Genomic DNA, 14,967 nt, shown 5'->3' with positions numbered 1-14,967 from the left:
AAAAGTAATCCCACGTTTAACGAAATGTACAAATTATATACGATACACCCCTACACTTTTATAATGAAACCCACTGGTGAATTTTGGAATTAGCAATCGTGAAGTGGTTTCGTAAACGGTTCAAATGACTTCGGTATATTTTGTTGAACCTAATGATTTAACCTGTCTATTTATCTTCTATTCCGAAAACCTCTCGTACGGGAATTCAATTGAACATCATATATCAATATCAATATCATATATATATATGATCTATCTTATCCATACTCTTAAAAGTATTTGAGGAAATAACAAGTAGCATTAAGCTACTTAATTTTAAATTACATTTGTTAAGTTTCTATTATTCACATCTAGTCCGAAAATTACATTGAATATCGACAGTTTGGGCGTGGCACACTGCACGAGAATATTTGCTTATTTGAATATCTGTATAACAAGCGAGATCCCGGGGGTTGGTATGTTTTCTGTGAGATGTGTATCACCGCTTCCATTACGTAACAAGACGTGAATAGTAAAAGTAGGCTTACGTGTCTTATGGTGCATAAAATGTTGTCAAACTAATGAAATAATTATTTTGCTTTTATAGAGTTTTAATCTGCTTTAGCTGAACCCATATTAAACTTAAACCTTGCGATTGTTTTTTTTTTTTTTTTGATAGATTGTTTAGGCAGAGTATTCGTGATGAAACTTTATGGAATGGACGGTGTGGAGGCACAAGTGTACAGGACGACGTTTCGAAAGTTTTCCGCTTTTCGTCTTCATAAAGGCGGAAGACTTTCGAAACGTCGTCCTGTAAACTTCTGTTTCCCGGTTTTATTTTGTTTTGTGTTGAGCGCCAAAACCTGACTTTTAACGTTGTTTTATTTCCCAGATGATTCTACTCCTACTCCTCACCAATAGGTTTTTTCTCTTATAATTTCATTGTACTTAATAAAACAACAACATCTTTGAATGTGTTAAGCCTTGTATTTTTTAAATTTTGCTAATAATTGCACGTCTTGTGGGAATCCTTTGTTATAATGATCGACTTGGCTTTTTCATTTCCTGCTGTTTTGTAAATCCATTAAAAATTAATTAATTTTGTTATTAAAAACATTTAGTAGTCAAAACACCACGCTTATATCCATACACTGGTAAAACAAATGTGTTTTATTTTCGTTTTTCTTTTGCAGACTAAAAATAATCCAGACCGGATGAGTAACATTTTTAAGCGTGTGTATGTGTACGTGTGTGTGTGCGCGCGCGCGAGCGTCTACGTAAGTCGTTCTCAATGTACTAACACAAAATAAATACATATACACCGTGTCTTAATCTGTGGCCAGTATGGAACTTTTTTCTGCATCTGTAGAAATAGTAAAAAACGCGCGAGTACACAGATGTGGTGTGGTATGAACTTAGAATGTATACAGAACAGATTCATCTGTAAACACATTTTGTATAAAGTTCATGTGCGCGAGTACATAAAAAAGTGAACGAATCACGTGCACATTGCTGTGAGAATTGTCTGAACGTAAGTTTTTATCTGTAACACAGTGTACAATACCAGAAGTAAAAGTGGAAGTACAGAAACAGCTCTTGTACGCTATGTAACCTGTTTACGTTGTTTATAGTCGCATAACTATTGCATCTTCTAATGTTATGTTGTAAGCAACGCAGGAACACGTGAGATTGCACGAATACGGAAAAATAAGATGAAATTTATGTAAACAGAGTACCCAACATACTGTTCAGGAGGAATATGATTGGTCAATTCTATATGGAAACTAAAGGAATAGTCAGAGTTACAGATATGACGGTTCTAATAAGGTTTTAATCAGACAGTGTTAAGGAAACTTCTAGAAGCAAACATACACGTTAATACAATATTAATGTGTCGTAAACAGTATGCAGGACCCTTCTAGAAACAAATGTTAATATGCCATAACGTGTACTAAAGGAAATTCTATAAAAATAAACAGTGTTAAATATACTTCTTTAAATAAACATATGAGTTTAGCAAGTCTAGTGCAATATTAGCGTGTTGCATAAAATGTTATATATACTACTAGAAATAAACAGACAGGTTTAGTAGAATACTAATTTGTTGAATAAATAGTGTTATAAAAACTACTAAAAATAGACACACAGGTCTAGTAAGGTACTAATGTGTTGTGTATACAGTGTTAAGGAAACTTATAAAAATAAACAAATAAACTTATAGTTTCAGTACAATACTAAATTTTTGTGTGAATAGTATTAAATAAACGCATCAAACATTTTGTAGTTTCCATCCCATAAAATCGCGTCTTGCAATTTGTGGTCGTAAGAACGATAAACGAAACCCACTGTTTGATTAGAGTAGCCGAAATATATTGGTGGGTGTTGATGACTAGGTACCTTCCCACTAGTTTATAAGCTCGAAATTTGAGACGGCCAACGCAGATCGCCTTCTCTAACAAATTTGAGCGAATATTAAAAAACAACAACAAACGTGTGACTAGATTATCTCAACAACACATATTGTTACTTCTATTCTAACAAACAAACAAATCATCAATAATAAAACGATTATGGACTCTAAGTGTTCAAAGTTTCATTTAAGTGTTAAATTGGTTTTGTTGATACAGGTATGTGAAATAGTTACAGAACAGACAAATGACGACCTAAGCTCTGTCACGGATGCTAAAGACTTTCTTCTAGCACAACTTAAAGAGTCCTACTTCTGCCATCAAAAAGCACTGTCTTCAGAAAGTAACAAAGGTAAATCAGTCAGGTTTTATGACAAATTAACCAGTTTCTTAAGTCATGTTTTATTATAAACTGATCAGTTTCCTAAATAGCATTTTCTTAATGGACTTATAAATTTCTTACGAAATTTTTGTGAAACAGATATATTTTCAAGGATTTTTTTTCGTGAAGAATTCATTGACCTGTTAAACTAATTTTTATGAAAAACGTCTACCATTCCCATAAGACACGACCTTGAGATAAATTTATCAATATCTGAAGTCGTTTTTTTAATTGAAATGTACCAATTTTTATGGAAAAGATATGAATATCGAAAGTCATTTATCTTTTGTAATACGTTTATTAATTTTTACTATATCTTTTATGAAGCATGGCCAGCTGGTTAAGGCACTCGACTCGTAATCTGAGGATCGCAAGTTCGAATCCACGTTGCACCAAACATGTCCACCCTTTCAGCCGTAGGGGCGAAATAATGTGACGGTCAATTCAACTATTCGTTGGTAAAAGAGTAGCCCAAGAGTTGACGGTGGATGGTGATGACTAGCTGCCTTCCCTCTAGTCTTACACTGCCAAATTAGGGACGGCTAGCGCAGATAGCCCTCGTATAGCTTTACTCCAAATTCAAAAACAAACTAACAACACGACAACAATAACAGTACTCATGATCATTCATTTTTTGTTGTTTAACCAGTATTAGAAAAATAAATATAATAAGACTTGTTTCTTACTTGTTTATTAACACGGGTTTTAGCTTTGCGCAAAATTCAAAAAAAACCAAAACATCTGCGGTAATTTTCATGCCCTTTGCTTGAATTTTCTTTATTTTATCATTTTTACACACGCATTTAAGTTTAGCTTTCCTGCAGGCATTGTGCGTTAGATCGATAAATCCTGATCTATTTGAAAAAAAACAAAAAAACTTCTCATCAAATAAACTAGCGTAGAAATAACTTTATTAGTAAAATTATAGGTATGTAAATTTATTTAACAAAAATACACGCAAAGTAATCCATGAACTATAATTATAGCATTCGTAATAGTGTACAGAATATGAAAAGTTGTGTGTTCAGTGTATTATGATACGATTTTATGAGTTAAAACAAAGAAATTAACAAAATCGAAAAATAAAATCCCCGCTGAAGAAAAAAAAGTAGTTGAAAGGTATTTATAGCAGCTTATGAATCGAACTGAATGTAAATTATAATGAAAGCGAAATTGGCTGAATATGCAGAAACGTCTGAATGCATTCTCGGAGAGTGATAAACATGTGGATTTGAACAAACTGCACGTATTTTAGATCTAAGTAAGTCGAGAAAGCCCACATCAGTTGTGTTTAGTGTAATATTCTCTTTTTGTTTAGAAAATTTATACGCAGGTTAAGTATGTTGTTTGCGTGGAATAAAGTTGAAGTCAAAGCTAGTCGTCACGTGATGACAAAGTACAGCATACCCATTACATTATAAGGTGTGACTAAACAAAAAAGACAGATAACATGAATCTGAATGGAAATGATAATATGCAATCTGGATTCCTTGGACAGTTATCTCTCTACTAATATGAAATTTGTAGCATTTCATCGAGAAACATGCGAAAAAGTTTCGGACAGACAAACACATGTATGTTATTTATACAAATGGCCGAAACGAGAGAAAGTTTGATTTCCTGTGTGTCACTTTTGTGATTTTATCACCAAATTGATGTCAGTTATGGTTTAGGAATTTGAAAGTGCACCTGAAGTACTTTAAATATTGTCTTTAAAGTGGGTTTTTATTATGCAATCATTGAGATAGGGAAATGCTCGAAAAAAAGAAAAGTGTTGATTGGGCAGTTTTAGTCGCGGCAGAGCGGCTCATAGAATGGTTTTGAGTTTTTTTATTGTTGTTTTTATTGAAGTAAATACTTTTAGTTCGTAGCTCTATCATCTCTTGACCGATTCGAGATCTAATCACAGTTTTGGACTCAAGAGGTCAAACCTTTCGACTGATGTATTCTATTTTATCATGGCCAAGGTCTCATATATTAATTTACTCTTAGTATGCCTAAAACAATTTCATTTTGAAGATAAACTGGTAGAGATTCTTATGAGTTTTAAAACTTAATCGGGTATACGTGCTCTCTGTACTTGGTAATGCTAGAGCACAAAAATATAGCTAATAAAAAGTTTGTTTTTTGAATTTCACACAAAGCTACAGGAGAGCTATTGGAACAAGCAGTCCCTAATTTAACAATGAAAGATTAGAGCTTATCATCACCACCCACCGCCAACTCTTGGGCTCCTCTCTTATAGACGAATAGTAGGATTGACCATCATATTACAACGCTTCCACGACTGAAAGGGCGATCATGTTTAATGGGATGGAAACGTTAGACCGCAACCTTCAGATTAGTACTCAAGTGCCCTAACCACCTAGGCCTACGGGGCTGCCGGAAATGCTGTGGCAATTGAGGATTCCCTCTCATTTAAATATTAACGTTTAACATACACAAACACACACAAACATATAATTTAAATATCTCAACACATTTTCATTTCGTTCCTAAATTTTATATTTCTTGTGTCTGTCTTTTTTTATCGACACAGAATTTCCCGTATCTTTAAACTTTTGAACTGATAAGTTATTGCTATTTTTTTTAAGATTGAATTTTGAGTAAAAAAAAACGTATGAAAAACCAAATTTACCTATGATTTACGGAGAATCTGTACAAAACCCCCCATCCATTATGGAAAAAATAACTTTACTCATGGCTCGGCGTGGACAAGTGGCTAAAGCACTCGACTCGTAATCCGAGTGTCGCGGGTTTGAATTCCCGTCATACTAAGTATGCTTGCCCATTCAGCCGTGGGGGCGTTATAGTGTTACGGTCAATCACTATACTCGTTAGTAAAAGAGTAGCCCAAGAGTTGGCGGTGGGTGGTGATGACTTCCCTCTAGTCTTACACTGCTAAATTAGGGACGGCTAGCGCAAATAGCCCTCGTGTAGCTTTGCGCGAAATTAAAAAAATAACCAAATAAACAAACTTTACCCATGATTGAAACAGAATCAATACAAAATTACCTCCCATCCCCTATCATTTTGTTAAAAAGATTGATATTAATTCTAACTTTGGAAGTAGTCCACCAGTAGCACAGCCTGCAGATTTACAACGCCAAAAACGAGGTTTCGATACTCATGGTGAGCAAAACATAAGTAGTCCATTGTGTAGCTTTGTGCTTAATTACAAATAAACTCACTCGGAGCATTGAATTTCCTTGGGATAAGTTTAAACATTACGTGAATTCTGGTTGATTCAAACCACTATTTATCCCCCTGTAATTAAACTGCATCGTCTTCTCGGAGTTTTTCGGTATGCAAAATATTTTGTCCTCTTTCACTTTTCATAGTTAACATTAAGTGTTTAACGTCGTCAGTAAGTTTTATTTTCAGCGCTTTCTATATTGATGTATCCAGGTCTTACACATGTGCAAATGTGTGTTATTTGAAATAATTTATCTTACATCGTTATCTTTCTATCACTACCGCGATCGGAGACAAAACTTGTGAGCCTTGTCAGTAAGATTGGCTTCGAATTGATATCTCAGGGCTGCTGGTATGGATATTAACACTTTTACTAATAAAATAAAAAACAGCGTTTTGACCTTCTTAGGTCATCTTCAGGTTTACAAAGAAACTGATTAACCTTTGTTAACCTGAAGATGACCGAAGAAGATCGAAACGTTGTTTTCTGCTTCATTAGTGAAAGTGTTAATATCCATACTAGCCGTCCTGAGATACCGTTTTACTTCAAGTGGGTTTCTCGTCATCATAAATGACTTTTGATTTATTCCTATTGTTTCATACAGGTGATTTGAAATGTCCAATTGCTTTTGACGGATGGGGTTGTTGGGAAGCAACGCCACCTGGTAACGTAGCGGTCATCTCGTGTCCATCGTTTGTTCCTGAAATAGATGTAAATGGTTAGTAAGTTAACATTATTTATTGAATTAAATATGCGCATTTATCATTTATTATATCGACTATATTTTTCTATAGGTTTATGCAACATTTAATCAGCTAAATTACCCATTTGGTACTTTTATAAACAATTTGAAATCAGTTCGAAAGCTAAGATAATAATCTGTAAAATACTTTTTTTTTCAAAAATTAGGCTATTACCTTCATCGCATCTATTTTCATTGTATGATTTTTTTTAAATTGATGTTGTTGGTCTCCGTGATTTGATATCTATGTTCTACGTTGGAATGGTTTTGTTAGTGACCGTATTTCTTGAAAGTACTTGGCGATAAAGCAGAAAAATACAGTTGACTTCTATACCAATAGTTCTTCAGGTGACAAAATTAATGTAAGAATGTGGTAATTTGGTTTCTGTGTTATGAAAACTTTGTCCTGTCAGTATTTTCTACGACTTTTCAGGATTGAGGCTGATAGGTGAGATAAGCTATTCAAATTCTGTTTGTGTGTGGCTGGTATTATTTCAGTAGTTGTTTCAAAGTTCCGATGTTCTTCTGTATGTATTTGTAAGCATTTTTCTTTGAGTATAAAGTTTTTTTTAACTTAATACCTATGGGTTTTAAGTCCATTTTACTTCATCATAAGTAACTTAAATTAAACAGTTGGTTCTTTTTTTACTTAATATTCTTTACAAAATCCTGCGTGTACAAAAAAAAACAAAAAAACACATCTTCCCCGATAGCTACAGTGAACTTTATAATAATGAAATATCGTGTCTGTTGGAGACGAGTTTCTGTTTCATATTTTTCTTGTCCTTGTTGATTAACCTTTGTTGTCTCTCTCTCTCACTCGGTGTTTGGGTATGATATGTTCGTACCCTGGAGGGTCAGGTTCTCTTTGACTTCTTCCTCCTCTTAGTACTTATGTGCAGTATTTAGGCTAATTTCATAGTGTTCACATATTCCCTATTAAATGCTAAAAAAGTTTTTATTTTTATTTTTCTTATTTTCGTCTTTCGAAGCTCTACTCAAATAAGTGGTTGAGTCTAACAACGCAAAATGCATATTTTTTCTTTATGTTCATTGGCCTTAAGATTTTGGCCAGCAGTGTATATATATATATTTATCTACGTAAACTGCTTGTACCTAATGATGACATTAGCTTGTCGAAACGTTGTACATTTGTAATAAAGTTTCTTTCAACACCCATCGAAGCCTTCTCCAAACTTGATATATGGTTACCTTGTCTAAATCGCCATATTCTTTATGATGTCTTTATCTCCCACTACCACGATTTCATTTTTAAATATTTAGAAGATTTTAATTTTTTTTGTTTCCTTTGAATTTCGCGAAAAGCTACACGAGGGCTATCTGCACTAGCCGTTCCTAATTTAGCAGTGTAAGACTAGAGGGAAGGCAGCTAGTCGTCACTACCCATCGCCAACTCTTGGGCTGCTTTTTTACCAACGAATAGTGGGATTGATCGTAACATTATAACGCCCCCACGGCTGAAATTACGAGCATGTTTGGTTCAACGGGGATTCGAACCAGTGATCTCTCGGATTACGAGTCGACTGCTTTAACCATCTGTTGCCTCGTGAAGCTAACCCGAACGCTCTCCAATGAATATTAATTACCTTTACTATTACACTAAACATCTTCCCATACATATAAGATACTTGGAAGTAAACATTAAGCTGTACCAAACATTTTTTGTGTATATATATATAAGAAAATATTCCAGTGAACTAAACAACTTTTATTCTAAAATGAAAATAATATTTCATAAAACATTGCAGTAATTTGATGAACCAATGTATAGCTTATGTTGTAACTATAGCAGCTAGAATGTGCATTATCCATTAATAATCCTCAGATTGAACTATATATAGCTATACACACACACATATATACATTTCTGGAAACTCTGGTTTTAACCATTGAGTATCCAGGAGCTACCTTATCCTTCCAGTTCGCCAGTATATAATCTCTAAACGAGACAGCTGTTTTCTTGTGTTTTACGTGGGATCTCTTGACGAGTTAGCTATTCTCTGATGTCTTGTATATAATCTTTGAACGAGATGGTTGTTCTCTGATTATTTTTTTTTTGTGATCCTTGGACGAGGCAACCTTTGGAGATGCGAGTACTTTTATTTTTTTGTGTTTGGCATTTCTTTTTAATTTTACTGTGATTATTGTATCGCCTCATTACCAACACTTCAGATCTTTAGCCCATAATTGAGGATTATAATGTTAAAATTCGGATTTCGATCTCTAAGGAGGCACACAACGGACAGCCCACTGCATAACTTTATGTTTAAGAACAAATAACTTCCGATTTATAATTACTGTTATTTTTATTAGTTCTTGTTTATCATGTTGTTCATGACTTATGAATATTAATTTTCGTTAATTAATGTCTGTTTTCCTATTTTTGGTACCTGTTGGATCAAGACGTGGTGATGTAATCTGTATACATTATTACACAACTGAATAAAAACTCTTGGAAATCAGCTAAGGAAAGACCATTTCGATTTTCTGTTTAAATACTTGATTATTTATACTTTTTTTTAGAAGTGGCTACGAGGAAATGTGGTGAAAATGGAGACTGGACACCAGATGAAGCGTTAGGAATAAAGGTTGCAAATTACTCGCTCTGCTTCAATGGCTCGTCATTCTTACGTAAGGTAACGTTAATACTTATAAAAAATTAAAACACAGGATTTTTCCTGTTTCAGTTCATTTTTTCCGTTAATTTCTAGTTATCGCACTTTATATATGTTCGCCTTCAACAAGGCTTCGCGATATCAAAAGAAGTACAAAATCAAGCAATATAAGAGTGTTTGGTCAGAGTCTGCATATCTTGTTCTATCATAAGTTACAAGGAAAATAGTTAACAGTATGCACTTTTATATCGGCAGATTGAGCAAATATCAAACCAGGACCTTCTGGAAGATTTGCTAAATTTGTTACTCGCTTTACCGCTGTTGCCATATGAAAATACGAATACAGAACTGACATTTAGCCAATGTGTACGGGACGTGCTTTCGTCGCCTAAACCTGACAGTGGTAGGTTTTTGTTATTTTTTTTTCGTCTAGTGATATATTTACATACTTAGAATAAAAAACGACATATATCACAACCTAAAAACCCCAATTATTTATTTGAGCACTTTCCAAAGGTAGATTTTTCCTCTTCATTGGAGAATTCCACATTGTAATGGGGTTCTTTGGCTGTAGTTAAGCTCCAAGCTACAGAAGGATTTATCTTTGCTTTGCCCACCACAAGCGTCGAAACTGGATTTATAGCGTTGTAAGTCCTCAGGCATATTGGTCCACCACTAAGGGGGTCATTGTAGAATGTAATAATAACGAAAGAGAACACCCGTAAGAGTACATTATAACAACAATATGCACATACTAACAACACGACTCGGCATGGTCAGGTGGCTGAAGCACTCGACTCGTAATCCGAGGGCCGTGGGTGCGAATCCCTGTCACAACAAACATGCTTGCCTTTTCAGCCTTGTGGACGTTATAATGTTACGGCCAATTCCATTATTCGTTGGCAAAAGAGTAGCTCAAGAGTTGGCGGTGGGTGGTGATGATTAACTACTCTCCCTCTAGTCTTACACTTCTAAATTAGGGACGGCTAGCTCTCGTGTAGTTTTTCTCGATATTCAAAAGCAAACAAACTAACAATACAACAACAATAACAGTACTCATGATCACTCATTTTTTGTTGTTTAACCAATATTAGAAAAATTAATATTATAAGTTTGGTTTGTTTTGAATTTCGTGTAAAGCTACACGAGGGTTATCTGCGCTAGCCGTCCCTAATTTAGCAATGTAAGAATAGAGGGAAGGCAGCTAGTCACCACCACACACCGTTAACTCATGGGCTACTCGCTTACCAACGAATAATGGGATTGACCATAACATTGTAACGTCCCCACGTCTGAAAGGACGAGCATATTTGGTGTGACAGGAATTCGAACTCACAACCTCAGATTTCGAGTCGAGCTCCTTAAACACCTGGCCATACCGGGCCCATTGTAACTAGTAAAACTCAAAATTTCTCAATACGATGCAATTTTGTAAAGTATAGATGCATATGGTATGTATTTCTATACCGAACTTATTTTAAAGTAGTTGCTTAAAAACTTATGAGTCAGCTCAAGCTACCGTATCTTTTAAAACAAGCGCTTGTATTTGTTTTTTTTTTTTCTTGGAATCAAATAAGTTCATGAGGTGCCTACATTACGATTTTTTTTTTGCTAGTTTCATTATACGTACTCTTAGAAAACAATTGTCGTAGGCCATCAAACAGCTTGGCTGTGAGTTTAAGGGCTTCTAACGCAAAAAAAAAGGTTGTACCTGTGATGGAAACAACATGTTTTTTTTTTGTTTCCAAAGATGTTATTACGATCTTAATGGATTGACTTATTTTTCCCAAGATATTATTACGTTCTTAATAGATGGGCTTATTTACCCAAAGGTATTATTACATTCCTAATAGGTGGGCTTTACCATTTTTGAGAGCTTTTCGCTTTTTTAAAAATATTTTCTGTTAGCTAATGTATATTATTTCCATCTCACGATAAACAGCAGATAACTTATCGAAAATAAATTGATTATTACTGTAAAGTCATCATAATGTTTCATAGGAGAATTGTACTGTCCAAGAACATTCGATGGGTGGAGTTGCTGGAATGACACAGAAGCGGGACTGGTAGCACGAGCACCTTGTCCACACTTTATTCCTGGATTTAACCCCAATCGTATGTTGTTTTTTTGTGTGTGTTCCATTTTAAATAAAATTCTAAATCGCATCTTATGTTCAACTTATATAATTTTATGGTATGTCTAAACATACTGAAGTGTTTTTTAAGCTTTTCTACAGGGATAGTTTGTGATTTAAATCAGTTTCCAAAACACACGTAAAGAATTATTTATCATGAATGTGTAACAAAAACGGCCATTTTAAGATAATTTGTTTTTTGAAAATATTCCCTAACAACCCATGAGATATGAGAAATATTTGCTTCCGTACATTTCAACGAATGTAACAATCAATGTTTACTAATGATTGACGTTAGTAACCGCTGTTTACTTATATTTTTTTTTCTGTTTAAAGCCTCACGTTTAATGAGTTTTTACAAAATATATATAATGACTTTTAGCTCACTCATTTTCTCATTTTTAATATACATAATGGTGAATCGTAGTAAATAGTCATTATTCACTCTTCGACAAACCTTTGAAATAAGTGATTACTGAATGTAAATCTTACAGCTACGTGAATTGATGAAATAACCGTTTTTCATTTTCCTATTCTATAATTTCGTGTGATATCTGTTTCTTTCATCTTTCATAAAGCTTGTAATTACTATTATGAAAATGCTTGTTGAATGAAGTAAAATTGTTTTAACAGGTTATGATTTGTAATTAGTGTTTATAATTAAACAAACTGATGATTATTTCCTTAATTGTCTGTCATGGTAATTGTACGACCGTAATTCATTAACAATAGGAAATGAAACGTTTTTAAAATATACACTATGGAGTTTTCACTAAAGTCACAAAGGTTATTTGTCACGAATTCCAAATTACCTTTACAGCTTCTTCAAGTTCAATGTGGTCAATCGGACTGAATACTTGTACAGATATTATGAAATAAAAATATATAGACTTATGACTTAAAATGATAAAACGTCAATTGTAATAATTAAAGTCATAACGAAAGATAATTAACTCATCAAAAATAATTGAACTGATTGAATGTTCTACAGTAATGTCACTTGTGCTCGAATTCCTAGAATGTGAAAGGAAAAAAATTACCGGATTGATTTTTCAATATAAAAAAAAAATATTTTAGCAAAGTTAGTTTGATAAAGAAAACTTTTTTTCTCGAAGAAATCAAGGAAACATATAGGAATATATGTTATTTTTCAGTGACTGATCAAACTTATTCAGCATTTTAATATTTTAACATCATTTTACGTTTGCTTTCTTATCAGTTTGTTCATATTACGTTAACAAATACAAAGAAGCGGTTGTCAGAAAAGACAAGTTAACCATTTTCCTTGTATTTCCAGATCTTAACATTTTGTAGTTGCATTTGTTTATGAGTAGTGTTGCAATGTTACTTAGGTCAAGCTTACAAAGTATGTGAAGAAGATGGGCAATGGTTACGTCACCCGGTGACCAATATGACTTGGTCAAACTATACAACATGCATTGACTATGAAGATTTTGCAGTAAGTTTCCATATTCCTAACGCACATTAAACTACACACATTAATATCCGGAAAATTTGTTAACACAGCTATTTAATTCGCTGTGTGTGTAAAGTTAACTTCAGAATTGTAACGTGCACATTCGAGCACTTTTGAATGTAGTTTGCAATGTGGAACAATATCTCTCAGTTTTTTCTAACTCAGGTAACGACGAGACTCATTTAATCGTGAAATGCGCACTATTTTATCTTATTTTAAGTAAATGTATTTATTTTTATGTAACTAAATATCAAGATGACAGAGCATTATCTTTATAGAAAATATATTTTGTTCACTGACAAAGGTACATTCATGCTTGAAGTTTATAATTTTAACTAAAAGCATTTTCAGTTTCATCAAAATGTGTTTTGTCAAACAAGCAAACAAAAAACTCCATTCTCTCAGAATGTTTTGTTGCAGCTCACAAAATATTTTGTAAACTAGGAATATATCTCTTAAGTGTTTCACTTTATAAAGCTCGTTTTGTTTGTTTTTTTGTTACTGCGGTTATTCGTTGTTATTCTTAACATTTAACTACCATCCACAAGGAAGATAATCAGCCAGTATCATCCACTGACAACTCTCGATCTACTATTTTACCAACAAATAGTGGAAGCAACCGTCACGTTATAACGCTCTCACTCTTCAAAAGGCGAGTATATTCGGCGATGGGTTTTGATTCTGCGACCCACTTAATGTGACCCGAGCGCTATAACTACCAAGTTGTGCCAGACTCATTTCATGGAGAGTAGAACAAATATTTACGCAAAGAGATAATCCAGATAATATGAATGGTTATTCTAAGTGTCTGCTCTATTATTAGTGGTTCAAAGCTGAGCTAGCGAACTTATAATGCTAAATTTCGGAGTTAAATACCAGCGTTGTGGCTCATTGTTTAGTTTTTCAAACAAAAACAACAACAAACAACTTCAAATCTTTAAAATTTCACGGTTCGTTTTGTTTTAAAATACTAATTATACTTCAATAGATGGGGGTTTTACAATATAAATTTTGAAATTAGCACATGCCGGATCTTATTGATTGAAATAATACAATGAATTTACAAAAGTATCACATCACAAACACGTTTTGTGGGAGGTCTTTCATGATCGGAAAACATAGCATCTATTTCAGTGTTATATACAGTTAAGTTCAAAATGGAGCAACAGAGAAGCCAACACAGTCCTGTTATATTATGTAAGCTAATGTTTAGCATTACGTGATTCATGCGTATTAAACATAATTTGATAAATATAGGTTGCCCTCATGGTTTGCGATCTTTATTAGAGATGAAGTTTGGCTACAGTAAGGCGCTTTTCAATTAGCTGATTTTCGTTTTTTCTTTCTAGGAAAACTTGAAATTTATTTTTGTTTGACACGTTTATCTTACGCATAACTTGGGACACATTATTAAACGTGATAGGGTTTTCGTTGATTGATTGTTGGTAGTATAGAAAGCTATCCTTTGGGTGCGTGTTCACCATGGGTATTGGATCACGGTTTTTAGTCAGACTTCTGTTGAGACGCTGGGAAACGTGAAATTCTCAGACATCTTTTAATAAATTTATGATGCTCAATAAAAGTGTTTGTTGACAGACATTTCTTAAGTAATTCTACAATTATTGTGTTTTATACGTTTAATATAATAAAGAAACTTTTTTCGTAGTAAATTGTTATTTCTTTAATTTTACAATTCACGCATTATTATTGTTTGTTATTTGATAACACCGTAAACCTTTAATACCGAAGTTATTTTGTCTCTCTCTTTTTCTTTATTGACTTGCGTTTCGAAATGCAGAATTATTTCCGAGTTGACAAATCACTTCTCTTATCTTCTTATGCTTCGAGACTCGGTAAGACCAGGTGGTTAAGGCACTCGGCTCGTAATCTGAGGGTCGCGGGTTCGAATCCCCGTCACACCAGACATGCTCACTCTTTCAGCATTATAATGTTACGGTCATTCCTTATACTTTTTGGTAAAAGAGTAGCCCAAGAGTTGGCGGTGGCTGGTG

General features: G+C 33.8%; 1 protein-coding gene across 5 annotated transcripts in view; it reads left to right on the top strand.

The window, feature by feature from the left end:
- The window catches only part of LOC143252623 (calcitonin gene-related peptide type 1 receptor-like), a 60,734-nt gene that overhangs the window by 24,957 nt on the left and 20,810 nt on the right, over positions 1-14,967 (top strand). For 4 of the 5 annotated variants that reach the window (XM_076505029.1, XM_076505030.1, XM_076505031.1 and 1 more), the window contains 6 exons: positions 2,607-2,739; positions 6,570-6,683; positions 9,252-9,364; positions 9,599-9,746; positions 11,345-11,458; positions 12,831-12,937. In XM_076505029.1, the coding sequence (XP_076361144.1) occupies positions 2,607-2,739; positions 6,570-6,683; positions 9,252-9,364; positions 9,599-9,746; positions 11,345-11,458; positions 12,831-12,937 (729 nt within the window). The remainder of the gene's footprint in view (positions 1-2,606; positions 2,740-6,569; positions 6,684-9,251; positions 9,365-9,598; positions 9,747-11,344; positions 11,459-12,830; positions 12,938-14,967) is intronic. The other variant, XM_076505032.1, reaches the window with a different exon arrangement.

The sequence above is a fragment of the Tachypleus tridentatus genome, chromosome 6 (assembly GCF_004210375.1).
Source record: "Tachypleus tridentatus isolate NWPU-2018 chromosome 6, ASM421037v1, whole genome shotgun sequence".
Taxonomy (NCBI): Eukaryota; Metazoa; Arthropoda; class Merostomata; order Xiphosura; family Limulidae; genus Tachypleus; species Tachypleus tridentatus.
This window is presented reverse-complemented; position numbering and strand designations above follow the sequence as displayed.